Source organism: Gossypium hirsutum, chromosome D08 (assembly GCF_007990345.1).
Source record: "Gossypium hirsutum isolate 1008001.06 chromosome D08, Gossypium_hirsutum_v2.1, whole genome shotgun sequence".
NCBI classification, from domain to species: Eukaryota; Viridiplantae; Streptophyta; class Magnoliopsida; order Malvales; family Malvaceae; genus Gossypium; species Gossypium hirsutum.
The window spans coordinates 56,499,324-56,514,950 of NC_053444.1; the positions used below are offsets into that span (position 1 = coordinate 56,499,324).

The window sequence follows — 15,627 nt, forward strand, 5'->3', positions numbered from 1 at the left end:
CAAAGCTTCTACACACGCATAACTATTTTTCATCTTGCACATTCTTATAAATCCTTCTCATAGAATTTGTTATTATTATTATTATTCCTTACTACATGAAGGTTAGAGTTTGTAGTATTTTATTTTAGGTATAATGACAAATTTAGTCTTTAATATTTACATCTTTTCTCAATTTGATTTATATTTAAAAAAATTGGCTCTCAATCTTTTAAAAAGAGTTAAATTTCACCATCAACATTTCAAACAAAGTCGAATAGGTTTTTTTTTTTAACAAAAATTCTGAATAAAGCGTTAAGCTTTTAAAAATAGTATACCACATGGCAATTCTAGTGTACTTCATACTAATTTTATTTATTTATCTATTTTTATTTTTTGAATTGTTTTGAGTATTTTATAATTTTTAGATTATTTGTTGACGTGATTTATAAGACATACAATACCATGTCAACATCAAATACACATAGATTGCCACGTGAGTTGTCATGCCAACATCGTTAAAAAATAATGTTTTAGTCAACATTCAAGTTAAAAAAAGTGATCTGACTCGATTTGAAAGATTAATAACCAAATTTAATTAAAAAATAAGATTTATGTAAATACTAAATGCTAAATCTGTCATTATGCAATTATTTTATTGTTAAATATTGAATGCATTTATCTAGTAATTTAGTTTCATATCTCATTTCTCCAATGAATAAACTAAAATTGGGGACGAATAATAAGTATCTAGGGCTTCTCTTTTGATTAAAGTAACATGGAAAAGAAAAAAAAACATGCATTTTTTCCCTAAAACATATTACTTATTAAGAGTAAATTTGACCAAAAATTCAAAAAAAAAATGGTAAAATTGTTACAGAAGTATCATTTGGGACGAAATGTAGTGTTAGTTTAACATTGCTTTCGAGAAATGCTTTTAAAAAGTGAAGTGGAAAAGTGATTTTGAGAAGAATTTTTGAAATATTTGATTTAAGATTTAAGTGTTTAGTGTTATTGTCAAAAAGTGTTTTTGATAAATAAAATGTCCATTTTAGACATGATGTTATAAAACAATAAATATGCATTTAAATAATGTTCAAATTAGTTAGTATTATGATATTTTAGTAAGAATATAAAATTTTTTATTATCATTTATTTTAATATTTTAATATATGAAATATAGATTTTAAGTATTTTTAAGCAATTAATATTAATTATTTATAAAATTTAATTTGAATATGTAAACTAAATTTTAAATATTAAAATATATAATATTATATATTTAAAATAAATTTCAATTGAAAAATAATTACATACCCAATATAAATATTATATAAAATACTTTATAAAAGTTAAAATTGTCCTTTGTTTCTTAAAATTACTTTCGGGTTAAAATTACGATCCCACCTTGTGTAATGATATTTTTAATTAAAATCACTTAAATAAATTAAAACATATGTAAAAGGCCTTCTCATCTCGAGATAACCAAAACGAAAAAGTCATGTCCCGTAAGTTAGGACACGACATCTCAAATCTTCGAAAATAAGCTTGCTCATTATTTAATTACTATTTAAATCTCATTTGTTTTAGTTTTAAAAAGAATGTTCGGTTATTTAGGTTCAAAAAGAAAGTCAAACCCTGTAAGTTAAGGCACAACTTCTCGAATCTCCAAATACCGAACATTGCCTTGATTTTAAAATTTTCCTTTTTTATGCATCGAGTAAAAACAAACATAACATTTAAAGCAATATGCATTTAACTTATTTGGCCATAGCATAAAAATAGATAAGTATATTTAAACACGGTTCATGGCGATTGGCCAAATGAAGTAACATAGTGGTGAGTAAAAAAAAATGATGATATTAACATGATAGATGAATAACTTAATGAACAAATAAAAAAATGCTAGGCTAATTAGTAATTATAATGCAAATATAATGAAAGTAAAAACACCAATTTATGGTAATAACAACGATATTGCGTCATGATTACTACCATAACATTAATATAAACAATAGAAATAATAATAATAAAATGGATAATATTTTGAATGTTAAAATAAAAGATATAGTAAATAAATAGGCAACATTAAATAAATGAGGGATTAAATTGAAATTTAAATGAAACATAAAGCATAAATTGTGAAATAAATAAGAAAAATGGAAATAAAAGACTAAATAAAAAATATAATAAAATTTATCGCCTAAATTACAAAGAAACATAATATAAAGGATTAAATCAAAATAAAATAGAAAGTTTTAAGGGGTCAAATGGCAACTATCCCCATCATATTGACACGTGTCACTCCCCAAGGGATTCACAGTGGGTCAGAGGACTAAATTGCACAAAGATTTAAATTATGGGGCAAAAATTAAAAAAATAAAAATGAATAGGACTAAATTAAAAAGATGAAAAAAAGAGGAGGGACCAAATCTATAAATAGACCCCCTTTAAAAAATACGCGGATCCTAAGGGGGGTTAGGTCGGGTTGGCGGACCATGCCCAAAATGACATCGTTTTGGGATTTATGGAACCAAGCCAAAACGACGCCATTCCAATACCTTATTTAAGTTAAAATTTTCCCCCAAAAAATTCATTTTTCCTTTGTTTAAAAAAAAATCCTTTCCTTCTTTTTTTTCCTCTAAAGTTTTCTCTTAGGTCGGCCATGGGGACGGCGGACCTCTGTCGTGGGTGTGATCGTCAGCTCTAACACCTCTAACCCGTATCTGTTGTCGGAATAGGGTTACGGAGTATTGCCAAAATTTACAGAACATATAACAGGCATTTCATATCATTTAACATTCATATCAGAAATCAATCATATTGTCCCTTACATGAGCCCTCGAGGCCCAAAATATGCATTAGAAACAAGTAGAGACTAAACCAAGTACTCAGACAATTTTTCGCAGAATTTCAAATTTTTTTCAAGATGCAAGGGACACATGCCCATGTCTCTGCCCGTATGGACAAAAATAGGCTATTTCCAAGCCACTTTTCTCACCCAAATTTGCCTTGCACCTACGATAACACTTTAACACATTCACAAGTCAATACAAGACATATAAATCAAGCCAAAACCAAGCCTTATGCATGACATTTCATCATATATTACCAAGAATCCAACTTGCTAAATTTATCAAATTCACATGTATGCTTATTTATATCAAACATATTAACTCAATCCAATTATCAACATACTTATAAGTTATTCATCACTCAACCACATCAAATACACAACAAACATGATAAGACCACACATATATACATATCAAAATGTGTCCAACTCAAGCCACTCCAATGGCTAGTTACAACCAACCTTTACATGCCAACATTGGTTATTTAACCTATACATGCCATTATAACCAAAATTAGTTTTATATTTGTACCGAAATGGGCCGATGGATAGTGTGAGTGATTTCCGCCAAGCTTCCAACCTAACGAGCTTCCGAAACAAGGGAAAATAAACAGAGTAAGCTTTTAAGCTTAGTAAGTTCGTATAATGGGAAATTAACTTACCATTCATTTACATTTAAGGTAAGCATGCTAATATAACCAAACCAATTTGGCCAATAGCCTAAACATATATCCTTATCAAACGAGTTAGTCATGTATTTCGTATGAACTTCAAGAAACATGAATGAGCTTATCAAATATCAAATTTCCATGTTCATAAACTTTCCACATCTTGTGCTCACATATATCAATTCCATGTATTTCAGGGATATACGGGAAATGATTCATTTAGAACTCATATTTTTCTCATGTCAGGATTTTACCCGTTGAATCATTGAAAATATCGATGAATACACAGGTAGCACACATAAAGTGTACGAAACTATAATCCTTCAATTCATATACATGAATGCTCATGCAAACATGTAAACGAGAAGCTCTTTCGAGCCATAAAACGGGAAGCTCATGTGAGCTATGTAACGGGAAGCTCATAAGAGCCGTAATCGGGAAGTTCAAGTGAGCCAATACCTGGAAGCTCCGGAGAGCCATTAATCGGGACGCTCATAAGAGCTGCGGTGTGTTCACAACACATGCAGGATCACAACCAATCGGGATGCTCCGAAGAGCTATTAATGGGAAGCTCGCAAGAACCATATAACAGGAAGCTCGTGAGAGCCAAATATCGAGATACTCATGAGAGATAATAATGAGACGCTCTTTCGAGCTGTGGTGTGTTCGCAACACATGCAGGACCACAACCAATTCGGGAACCCGGTATCCATCGAATTTTATTTATTCAAACGGGACTTAATATTTATCGATCATTGTAGGAAATGTGATCAACATTTATACATGGAAATTATGCATTTCAAATACATAATATTCAATTTAAACATATAAATATACAATTTAGTTACACGAGCTTACCTCGATAAGTGTTCGTGTATGCAAAATCTACTAATCCGACACTTTTTTCTTTTCCACGATCTAACTTCATATTTGGTCTATCCAGATCTATACGAGTAAATTTAGCTGAATTTAATGTGAATCATATTCAATCCAATCCAATTCACATCTTAGGCAAAATTACTATTTTTCCCCTACATTTTTAATTAATTACAATTTCATCCCTAGGCTCGGAAAATGAAATTCATGCAATTTAATCCTTATTCTAAGCCTAGCCAATTTTTACATGTAACAATAGCAGCCCATGTATTTCATAAAATTTAGAATTTTTCCATAAATTTTACATCTTTTCAATTTAATCCCTAAATCATAATTTCATCAAAATTCACTTTACAAAAGTTGTTTATCTATCAACAACCTTTCATTTTCTACCATAAAACTTCATAATTCATGAATATTCATCCATGGAAAAACCATAGCACTTTAATAATTTTGCAAATTAATCCCTGAGATAGCTAGATTAAGCTATTACGATCTCGGAAACATAAAAATCATTAAAAACGGGACTTGAATACTCACCTAATTGAGCCAAAATAAGATTGCTACCTTCAAGTTCTTCTAACTAGGGTTTCTATGTAAAAATAATTTAGGAAAGATGATAATATGATGATATTTTCATTATTTTATTACTTTATCATCTTTAATTATTTTTACTTTCCAATTTCATTCTTTTCTTTTCTTAAATTTCTAATAATGAACCATCATACTTATCTACTAACTCCTCTTAGTGGTCTATTTGCCATATAAGGACCTCAAATTTTGAATTTCGTAGCTATTTTATACCTATAGCTACTAGAACTCAACTTTTGCATTTTATGCAATTTGGTCATTTCCATCTAATTAGACATGTAACTGGTAAAATTTCTTCACGAAATTTTCATACGACTTTTCTATCATAATGCAGACCATGAAATAATATTAAAATAACTTTTTCTTCTGGACTCAGATTTGTGGTCCCGAAATCGCTATTTTGATTTCACTGAAAATAGGTTGTTACAACGGCGACGATGACCGTCGTCTCTGGTGGCTGAAAAATCCCAAAACCCCCCTTTTAAGCCCCTTTTATAAGGAATCCCGTTTTGGGGTTAAAAAACTAAAATCTTGACAAAATCAGGCTGAAAGTAAAGAGACCTTTCGGTTTCTTCTTCCCTCCGATAAGGCCCTCAACAGAGCCCTAGAGGGACTCCGAGGCTTCTCGAGTCGGAGACGATTCTCACCGACGGCTGAAACAGGTAAAAAAACTCCTTTTATTATTTTTCTATTTGTTTCGAAAAATAAATCAAAATAAATCAAAAGAATCACCTTTTTTGTATTCAATTTTTTTTTATTTTTTATTACTTGTCTATAAAAAATAAATACATGGTTGCCATGGCTTTTATAGTCAAATATGTTACACTTAAACTGTTGTTTTTATTGTTTTTCTACTGTTCTTTGCGTGTTTGTGTTTTTGTCCTTGTGTTTTCCTTTTGCAGGTGTCCATGGTCAATGGCGACGACTGGAAGCGCACCTTTGCCATTTTGGTGCAATGGCGGCATAGGCGAGTCAGGCCTCTGGTGGCGAGCACGCTGACGCGACATGAGGAGCGGCGCCAAGGGGGACTAGGGTTTTAGGTTTTCTGAAAAAAGTTTAAGTTTTTGGGCCATAGGACCTCTCTTTGTATTTGGGCTTGTGATAATTTTTTGGGGCTTTTGGGCCTTTTAAATGGACTGTTATTTTTATTTTTTTGCTGTTGTTTTATTATTGGGCCCGGGCAAAATTTGACTCTTACAATTATTATTCCATTTTTATGTAAGTTTAAATCAGTCACTAAAATGATGGCAATGTAATGTTAACATTACCTAAGAAAGAGGTGATTTTAGTATTATTTCTTATATTCCAAAATCTTGTGATTATTATGAGAGTCTAGTTAGCGGAATGTAATATTACTTTTTGTAATAAGATTATCATAATATAAGGTTATTTAACGCATCATTGAATAGATTACACTACCTCATTTAGTTTATTTGGTTGGAATGTAAAATTTTGTTCTTTAGTTGACAGATTGTAAAATTATTTAAAAGCACATTTTATTATATTGTCTTTGCTTTTACTTTTAATTGCACAATAAGTAATTAGAGCTTATCTTTGAACAAAATGGCAACAAAAAGAAAAATACATTTTTTTATTAAAACATGTTATTTGTTATGATTTAAAGAGAAAATGTGACTAAAATTATATATATATAAAAAAAAAGAATGATAAAATTATTACAAATGTCACGTTTGAGGTAAAATAAAATAAATAAAGTATGATATAACAGATAAAATAGTAATTTTCTTAATAACAACAATAATATAGTTGGAATGTTACTTGAAGAATATATATTAAAAAATTAGAGATGTTTAGGGATAAGTAGCCTTGAATTGAAGGAAACCCAGAATCTTACTTTAATATGAGAATGTTAGATTATTCCTCAACTTAAATTCTACCCTAGAGATATAAGAATACTTATATCATCCCAAAAATATGAAATTAATCCAACCAAACATTCCCGCCCCTAATTTTGTTATCCTAGCAATCAAGAGACTGAGACTGCTGAGTTTTACGTATACTAGCTTTAAACAAACGCCCTACTGGTGCCTTTAAAATGGTGAGTTTGTATGTAGAATGAAGCTCAGATATTGAATCTTAAAATTCACGTACGGGGTATTAACTTTCCCATTAAGCCAATGCTATTAAATTTAAGATAAACTCATTTTGTTTCTTTCTTTTTATTTTTATCTTTTTGCTATTATATTTCAATTAATTTCATTTTTGTTAAAACTTTCTATAACTAATTAATTTTATATAATATAATTTAATAAATTTATCACAAGATTCATATATAAATAAATTAAATATACATTTAAAATACTTAGTTTTTCACTAAAAAAAAATACTTAGTTTCAATTGAAGTTATATTTTTTTGTAATGACCCGATAGTCAAGGGTGTTGAAAAACGTATTTCTGGGACTCCATTTTCGTAAATCGGATCCATAAATATTTTTATTAAATATTTACAAGGCTAACTTAGTAGCTAATTAATTTTTGGTTTAGTAAATTTCATGAAATTAGGAGTTATTAAGGTACAGGGATTAAATTGCTAAGGGTTAAAAGTTGAATTATAAATTAAAAGAAATAGAAGGAACTAAAGTAGCAAATTTACCATTTATTAAAATGGTGGGAGGTTGCTGGTTATGGTTTAATGAATTTGCATGTGCATATGTTATATATTAAAGTAACTTTAATAATAATGATAATAATAAAGATAATAAAATGAAAAACATAATAAAGAAATAGAAAGAAAGATGAAACAATTGCATGCAAATTAAAGAAAAGGAAAGAAAGAAAGAAACAAAGTGGCCGACGGCACCAAGTGCTTCAAACTTTCAAATTTTAATTAGTTAATGTAATTTTTACATTTTTGGAATTCCAATACTTAGAGCTACTTGACCCATATTATAATTTTTAGTGTTGTTCAAGATTTTAGATATTGAAATTGTTGAATAGTTTAAGTATTAGAGATTAAATAGATAGATTTTTAAGTTAGAAATAGAAAATGACTAAAGTGTGGAATTAATTGTTGATTTTGAACAATAGGGACTACATTGTGAAGATTCAAAATAAAGGGGTCAAATTGGAAAAGAGAAAGCTAAATGTGGTCTAGAGTGAAATTAGTATACAAATATGAAGTTAAATGTGAAGGTTAAAATTAGTCTTGGTTTAGGGACTAAATTGAAGAATAAGCAAAATATAGTGTGAATTTAAAATTAATGTGAAATTGAAATGTGTAATATTAATGTGATTTAATTGTTCTATTCCGTAGCTAATGTCGTACCAGAATCCTCGAGTAGAAAGGGGAAGGATAAAATCGACTTCGAATAACTTAGAAGTCACGACTTATGTTTCTATAATCCGAATTAAATAGTAGAATATTGCATATATAATTGTTTGCGTATGGTAAGCATTTGAGGTGAGTACTTTAGTGCTTGGGAATTGAATTAAATTCATAATTGAAATGAAATAGATTGATTTTATATATTATGAAATATATTGATTTGAGAAAAATGTGATTATTATCAAATTGAATATATGCTTATATGTGATGATATATATTCATGAAATTGAGACATTGGTTGTATTGAAAAGTGAAATGAATACCTATTAACTGTATCGAACTGAGTCGGATATAGATGACATGCCATAGGATAGAAAAAGTTCAGGGATTACTTCAACCACAAATCGATGAGGCACTGAGTGCCAATTTGCTTCGATTTAACCAATGAGACACTAGGTGTCAATTTATATAGTGTTGCGTGCAATTATTACTTCAGATTATTTCAATGAGGCACTGGGTACTAAACTGGTGTATTGGTTGGATCTGTGTATCCATTCGAGTCTGTGTCGTGTTAATAGGGGAAAGTAAAATAATAATTTATGTGATTGATATTGAAATGACAAAGATGAGAAATGAATATGAGATGAGAAAATATTGAAATGACAAATATGAGAAATGATTATGAGATGAGAAATAAGATATGAAATGATGAATTGAGATGTGAAACTTGAATGAATTCAAGTATTGATCAAAGATAAGAATCATGTCATTGCATGAGATGATGTATGCAAATGTTAAATGAAATGCCATTAAATATACTTATATATTTGAACATGTGAAAATCTTAGTAGATGTGAATAAGGAATGAGAAAAAATTATACTATTGAATTGAAACACATGAACATAACTTACTTGTTGCATTTTGCATTTTAAATACTTATATCAAGTTTATGTTCTTCGAATTATAGAAATACCACTGAGTTTTACTCAATGTGCGGTTTTGTTTTCCGTGCGCATGTTAGGTACTATTCGATTTATCGCTAACTCAGCATCAAAACACAAATCTCGAGCTCAAGTGTGGTGATATTTATTTTGTAATGGCATGTACCTAGGAAGTCTTTGGTTGATATTGTTTATAAGGTGTGGTTAACTTAGTTGCTAGTGAAATGATAGTTAAATGTGTATATGGTTGTGGTTGAGGCTATGTTGGTATGTTAGCCTAGTTTATATTTTGGTATGTGATAATTAAAGTTTGGTAGCTTAGCATAATGCTTGGTATGTGCTTAGCTTCAGATTTGGTAACTTTAGAAGTTGAAAGTTAGTTCAAATATGGTAAATGTGATATGAATGAAAGTCTTGAATGTTTGGTGTGTTGTTGATGTATTTGAACATATAAAATGTGGTACCAATGAGAGTACATTGGTTAGGCATATTACGTGATGAATTTGGTGTATTTTGGGTGTGTTCAATCGTGTTTTGAATAGGTTAAATGATTGGTAATTGAGTTGCTTAGTGCCCAAGTAAGTAGGAAATGGTAAACTTGAGTTTTAAGGTACTTTTGGGTGCAGACGGCCTGGCCACACGGGCGTGTGTCACACATGGGAAACACACATGGGCATGTAACCCAAGTCAGAGAATTACACTGCCTGAGACATGGGCATGTGTCTTAGCTGTGTGTTGGCCACACGGGCGTATGAGGCACATGGCTTGGCCACAAGGGTGAGTGACCCTTGAAATCAAAATTTTATTAATTCCTAAACTTCCAGAATTGTTTCAAATTAGTCCTTGCCTATTTTCAAACTATTTTTAGGGTCCAGTAGACTCTTAATAGGGGCTATAAGAGTAACTTTTACTTTGAATTGGGGTGGGTTAATAAACCTAAATTAAGTGCATTCCACTAACATCATTGAAGATAAATTAAAAAGATAATCGTAGACGGAATGATGCTAATAATTGGAATAGTGTTGTATGTATCCGAATTCTAACATTCAAGAAGAGATAAATAGTGATAAGAGTGTAGACAGTGGAAGACCAATTTAACATTGCACAACATGAATCATCATTTTCGATTGGATAATATTCTAGTATGATATAATTTGATTGTTTGTGACCTGCCACTGTATATTATATTGTTAATAGCTAGTATGTATATGTGTAATTATGATTGATTAATTATTTGAAGTATTAGTAATGCCCGTGACCCTAATCTGATGACGGATAGGGGATACATTTTTTTATACTATTATTTAACTAGTCTATTATGATGATACGACTAATTAATCGAGCATAAGTTCAATTAAAATAATAATTTTTAAATATTTTCTAACAACTTCTCCATCCTTTCTTTAAAAGAAACTTAAACATAATTAAAGAAAAAAAATTACTAACATCAAATAAAACACTAACTTCCACAAATTCAATTTCTCAACAATTTTCCTAATATTTGCATTCAATAATTATTTTTTACATTTTTATAACGTTTATTAATTATCACTATTTTTCAAAATTTTAATATATTTTATTTCTTCACTCACATACTAGATCATTTATTATTTATTTGTCATTAACAAAATGTGATAAAGAAAAACCCCTCAAAAACCAAGCTCTACTGGATGGGCCAAATGTTAGCAGAAGAAAGGAAGCAGAGCTGCAAATGTAAAGAGTTGAGAATGCACGAGAAGTGTGGGCTTTGTTAAAAATCAAGCACAGCTGTTGGTTAGGAACACCAACAGGTGCCCTCATGTGAAAAATGTCATTCGATGTTGAGCATTTAATAAATGAACTTTTATTAATTAAATTAATCAATTTTTTAAAATCTATTTAACTGTTAATTGAATCTGAATTAATTAATCCAACCTCATTAATTTCATTTAATTCACTTGGTTTTTGTTTAATTAAATTTTACATCATATTTAACTTCTAAATTCTTATACATCCTCCCAAAATTCCGTAACAAAACCATAATATTATATTTAAACATTTTAAAATGATCAAAAAAATTTTATATATGTCTTTAACTTATGTCGAGCAATGCTTAAAGTTGTGTGACCTCTATTTTCACCCAATATTGTATAAAAAGTATATACTATGATCAAAACCATGTTGTCTTAAATAGGTAATATCTATAGTATTATTTAAGTGTGTAATTGAGTTGGTGTCACAAGTTAACTCGATACTATTCGGTCAGAAAAATAATTAAAAGTATCAAATTTTAAACAATTAATAAATATTATTATAGGGTGTTTTTCTATTTTCACACATTTATATGATTTTATTAAAGAAATTAAATTCAAGAAAAATATACAAATAATCGGATTTAAACTTATATTACATTACATATATGTTATTATTATTAGTTCCAAACCATACTCATTTTTAGATGTAGCCCTGCATTATAAATACTTGATTTTCAAGCACATACGATATGATAAAAACAAAAAACAAAATTAGAACACCTTAACCCTACCTTTTCGACCAAGTTAGCTTCAATGGCATTATTTTTGCTTAGACCTGTGACCCCAGAAGCTTTAACATTATCATTTTTATAGTAAAACAAAGCTAATTCCCTTTACACTTGCTACTCCTATCAATAATCTCTTGTGATTGCAGTACTTTATTGGGTTGGTCAACCGGCTGGCAGTGCACTGTTGATTGAACCACAAGTTTTGTGTCTACGATGGTTACTGACCGCACGAAAAGAAAAAATGCAGCTTGAATGGAGTTCTGAAAACGACACCTGCCTTAAATGACAGTAAATCTTTCATTATGTTTTTCTTGGTGCACTGCAGCTGAACTTTCACCGTGTTTGGCAGTAACTCTGGTAATTGCTGTTTAATCTGCTATTAATCAATCTGTTGTGTACTTGCTCTTGCGTGCCTATTATTAGGCGAGATTAGTATTATCCATGCATTCAAATGATCATTAAAACCACTCTAACCGTCATCTTAAGACATAAATAAGGAAAACAATGATCTTGTCGCTGACTTTAGCCCTGTGAAAATGATCAGCTTTCAAGTTATTTTCTTTTTTCACTTTATAATGGAAAGCTTGTGACTGTAGAAGCAATATCACCTCTCTCCATCCCTGTCCACACGTCGGGGTTCTCACAAATAAAACTCCAAAAACTCCCCCACCAGCCACCCACAAAAATATCAGCTCTTTTTTCTGGTCTGTGTAGTCTCAATTACTATACACGTTGTGTTGGTCAATTACTCCTCCTTCCGTCTATCAAAGCTTGTTTATTTCCTCTCAAGAAATGGCTACCAAAGTTCATGTGGGAATGGAGACTGAAATGAATGGAAATGGACGAAATGGTGTGCCTGAAATGGTTAAGAACAACTGGAAGAAACGCCTGCTTGATTTTTCAGGGAAAATGAAAAGATTTACTGGTTGTTTGTGGCGAACCATTTGGAAGGCTGGTCGAGAAGACCCTAGGAGGATAATTCATGCTTTCAAAGTTGGTTTATGTTTGACACTAGTCTCCCTGTTGTATTTGATAGAGCCATTGTTTAAAAGTTTTGGAACAAGTGCCATTTGGGCTGTCATGACGGTGGTTGTTGTTTTAGAATTCACTGCAGGTGCTGTTTTCTTGTTAAATTCCTCTTGGTCTAATCCCACTTATTGAATTTGTTACTATGCATTAATTTTCCTGATGATCAAGCAATACATTCAATATTGTTCGTGTTTTAACAGGAGCAACATTATGCAAAGGACTGAACAGAGGATTAGGAACAGTTTTAGCAGGATCATTGGCTTTCCTCATTAACTATATTGCAACTAGATCCGAGAGCGTCGTTCGAGCCGTTTTCATAGGAGCTGCTGTTTTCCTGATTGGTAAGTAGCTTGACTTCAATGGGAATTGGGAAATTTTCCTTTTCAACTCTAACCTCTAAAGGCTTGTATCTTGTTCAACAGGAACTGCAGCTACATACATGAGGTTCTTTCCCTATATAAAGAAAAACTACGATTATGGTGTTGTGATATTCCTCTTGACCTTCAATTTGATCACCGTGTCAAGCTACCGAGTCGAAAACGTATTAAAGATTGTGCATGATCGCTTCTACGCCATTTCCATTGGCTGTGCCATTTGTCTTTTCATGAGTCTTCTGGTGTTTCCAATCTGGTCAGGTGAAGACCTCCATAACTCCACTGTAGGCAAGCTCGAAGGGCTAGCTAAATCTATAGAAGGTAATGAAATTTGAGAACTTATCCATTTTTTGTGTGTTAATAAACGCTAATGTTACTTTACCTGAAAAATGATGCACAGCTTGTGTTAATGAGTACTTTAATGATCCTGAGATAAAAGAAAACCAAGACAAATCATCAGAAGATCCCATCTATAAAGGTTATAAAGCAGTTCTGGATTCCAAATCTATCGATGAAACTCTGGTTAGTTCTTTACATGTTTCCTTAATGTACTATCTAAAGCTCTTTGATATAGTTTGTGGCTAATATAAAGAAATATTTGGTTTTCTGCAGGCACTGTATGCAAGTTGGGAACCAAGGCATTCGAGGCACTGTTACAGATTTCCATGGCAGCAATATGTGAAAGTGGGAGCTGTTCTTCGTCAATTTGGATATACTGTTGTAGCTCTGCATGGATGCTTGCAAACTGAAATTCAGGTACTCTTCAAACACAACTTGTCTTTGTCAGAATAAAAAAAAGAAAGCAAGAACATGGTTACATGTTTTGGCTATGCTTTTATTTCTTTTCCATGTGATATTCATTAAGATATGATCACCGATAATTTCGTTGTTTTCTTTTTTATTTAGACCCCACGATCAGTCCGTGCCCGCTTCAAAGACCCCTGCATTCGACTTGCCGGAGAAGTAACGAAAGCACTAATGGAACTTGCCAACAACATCAGAAGACGTCGTAATTGCTCCCCTGAAATACTCTCCGATCATCTTCATGAAGCCTTGCAAGACCTCGACACCGCAATAAAATCCCAACCAAGGCTCTTCCTAGGCTCAAAAAAGAACCAGACGACCTCCAACATGCTAGCGTTGGCAGCTGCACACGCCGCTCGGTATAAACAAGATCATGGCGTGTCATTAGCAAGTGTGAAAACAGACTCATCTGCGTTTTTGGAATGGAAAAGAAAAAGGGTGGGCAGGGAAGAAGCTAAAGAGAATGAACGAAAGGCTTTGAGACCACAGCTGAGCAAAATTGCAATAACAAGCCTAGAATTCTCGGAAGCACTTCCTTTTGCTGCTTTTGCATCTTTGCTAGTGGAGATAGTGGCAAGGCTTGATCATGTGATTGAAGAAGTTGAAGAATTGGGGAGGATAGCTTGCTACAAGGAGTTCAATCCTGATGATGATGATATTAGTGTGACATGTAAAAGACCACCAGTGGATGTTACTAAGAATCAGCTGCCATCCCATGCATATTAAGAGACACAAAAACCTTTTTTAGATATTAGTTTTCTTGACTAGTGTTCGCTAGTTTTTTTCTTTTTCATCACATGAATATACATATATATTTATTTAATTATTTTATTTTTAATAAAAGATTTTATATAAATTAAGGTAAGTAATCATTATTAAAAGATAAATAAAATATTAAAAATTTTATTTGTATAATATATAAAAGTTGAATATATTGCAGCTCTATACTTTATACTCTTCCTTATTTATTGTTTTAATCTCTGGAAAATTAATGTAAATATGTTATTATACTTTAAGTTCTATAATAAAAAAAATCTATATCTTGTAAGTTGTGAGTAATATTTTTGTATCTAAAATAATTTTTAATAAATATTATTAATAAAATAATTATAGTTATTTGTTAATTTAAAAATTATAATAATATTTTATCATATTTTCTCAAAAAATTGAGTGATTAAATCGGGAAAAAAAATAATAGTTGAGTTACCAAAATAGAACTAAAGATATAATTGAGTGACTAAAATAAAACCAAAGGCATAATTAGGTGAATATTCTTATAGTTTACCATTTATAAGTTTAGATAGATGACTTGATACAAGTAGTAGCTAGGCCAATTCGTGGGTGGGTCGGGTCTAGGTCAGACCTAAACAAAGTATCTTTAAGCACTTTCTTTACTCATTTTAGTTTCACTTGAAATATGAACTTGATATTTTGTCAAAGCCCGATCGAAATTCAGGCATACCCAACAAAATTAATTTATTAAATAATTTTTATAGATTAAATTAAACAAATAAATTTCTTTTGGATGCAAACAGAAAGTATTATATAAATGGTTTTCTTAGAATATTATATAAATGATTTTTGAATTTTCAACAATATCAAGTTATATAAATAATGGTAAGAATGGAAATAGATGATATAATGCCTTTTGAGTTATGATATAGATAATGTATTTTAGGTATTTTAATTTGGTTTTGGACTGGGTG

At 30.8% G+C, this 15,627-nt stretch overlaps 1 protein-coding gene across 1 annotated transcript; it reads left to right on the forward strand.

Moving 5' to 3' along the window:
* The first annotated feature begins 12,314 nt into the window (after nt 1–12,314).
* Nucleotides 12,315–14,744, forward strand: LOC107933547 (aluminum-activated malate transporter 12). Its single transcript, XM_041098507.1, has 6 exons — nt 12,315–12,828; nt 12,944–13,084; nt 13,166–13,438; nt 13,518–13,639; nt 13,730–13,873; nt 14,024–14,744. Exons 1-6 carry the CDS (start codon nt 12,507–12,509, stop codon nt 14,645–14,647), a joined length of 1,626 nt encoding a protein of 541 aa, XP_040954441.1. The 5' UTR covers nt 12,315–12,506; the 3' UTR covers nt 14,648–14,744.
* Nucleotides 14,745–15,627: the final 883 nt, after the last annotated feature.

Excerpts from the sequence above, each read along its gene's own strand:
- LOC107933547 (XM_041098507.1), top strand. The coding sequence starts at position 12,507 with ATGGCTACCAAAGTTCATGTGGGAATGGAGACTGAAATGAATGGAAAT. Across the intron at positions 13,640-13,729 it reads AATCTATCGATGAAACTCTG|GCACTGTATGCAAGTTGGGA; the intron begins GTTAGTTCTTTA and ends GGTTTTCTGCAG. Across the intron at positions 13,874-14,023 it reads GCTTGCAAACTGAAATTCAG|ACCCCACGATCAGTCCGTGC; the intron begins GTACTCTTCAAA and ends TTTTTTATTTAG.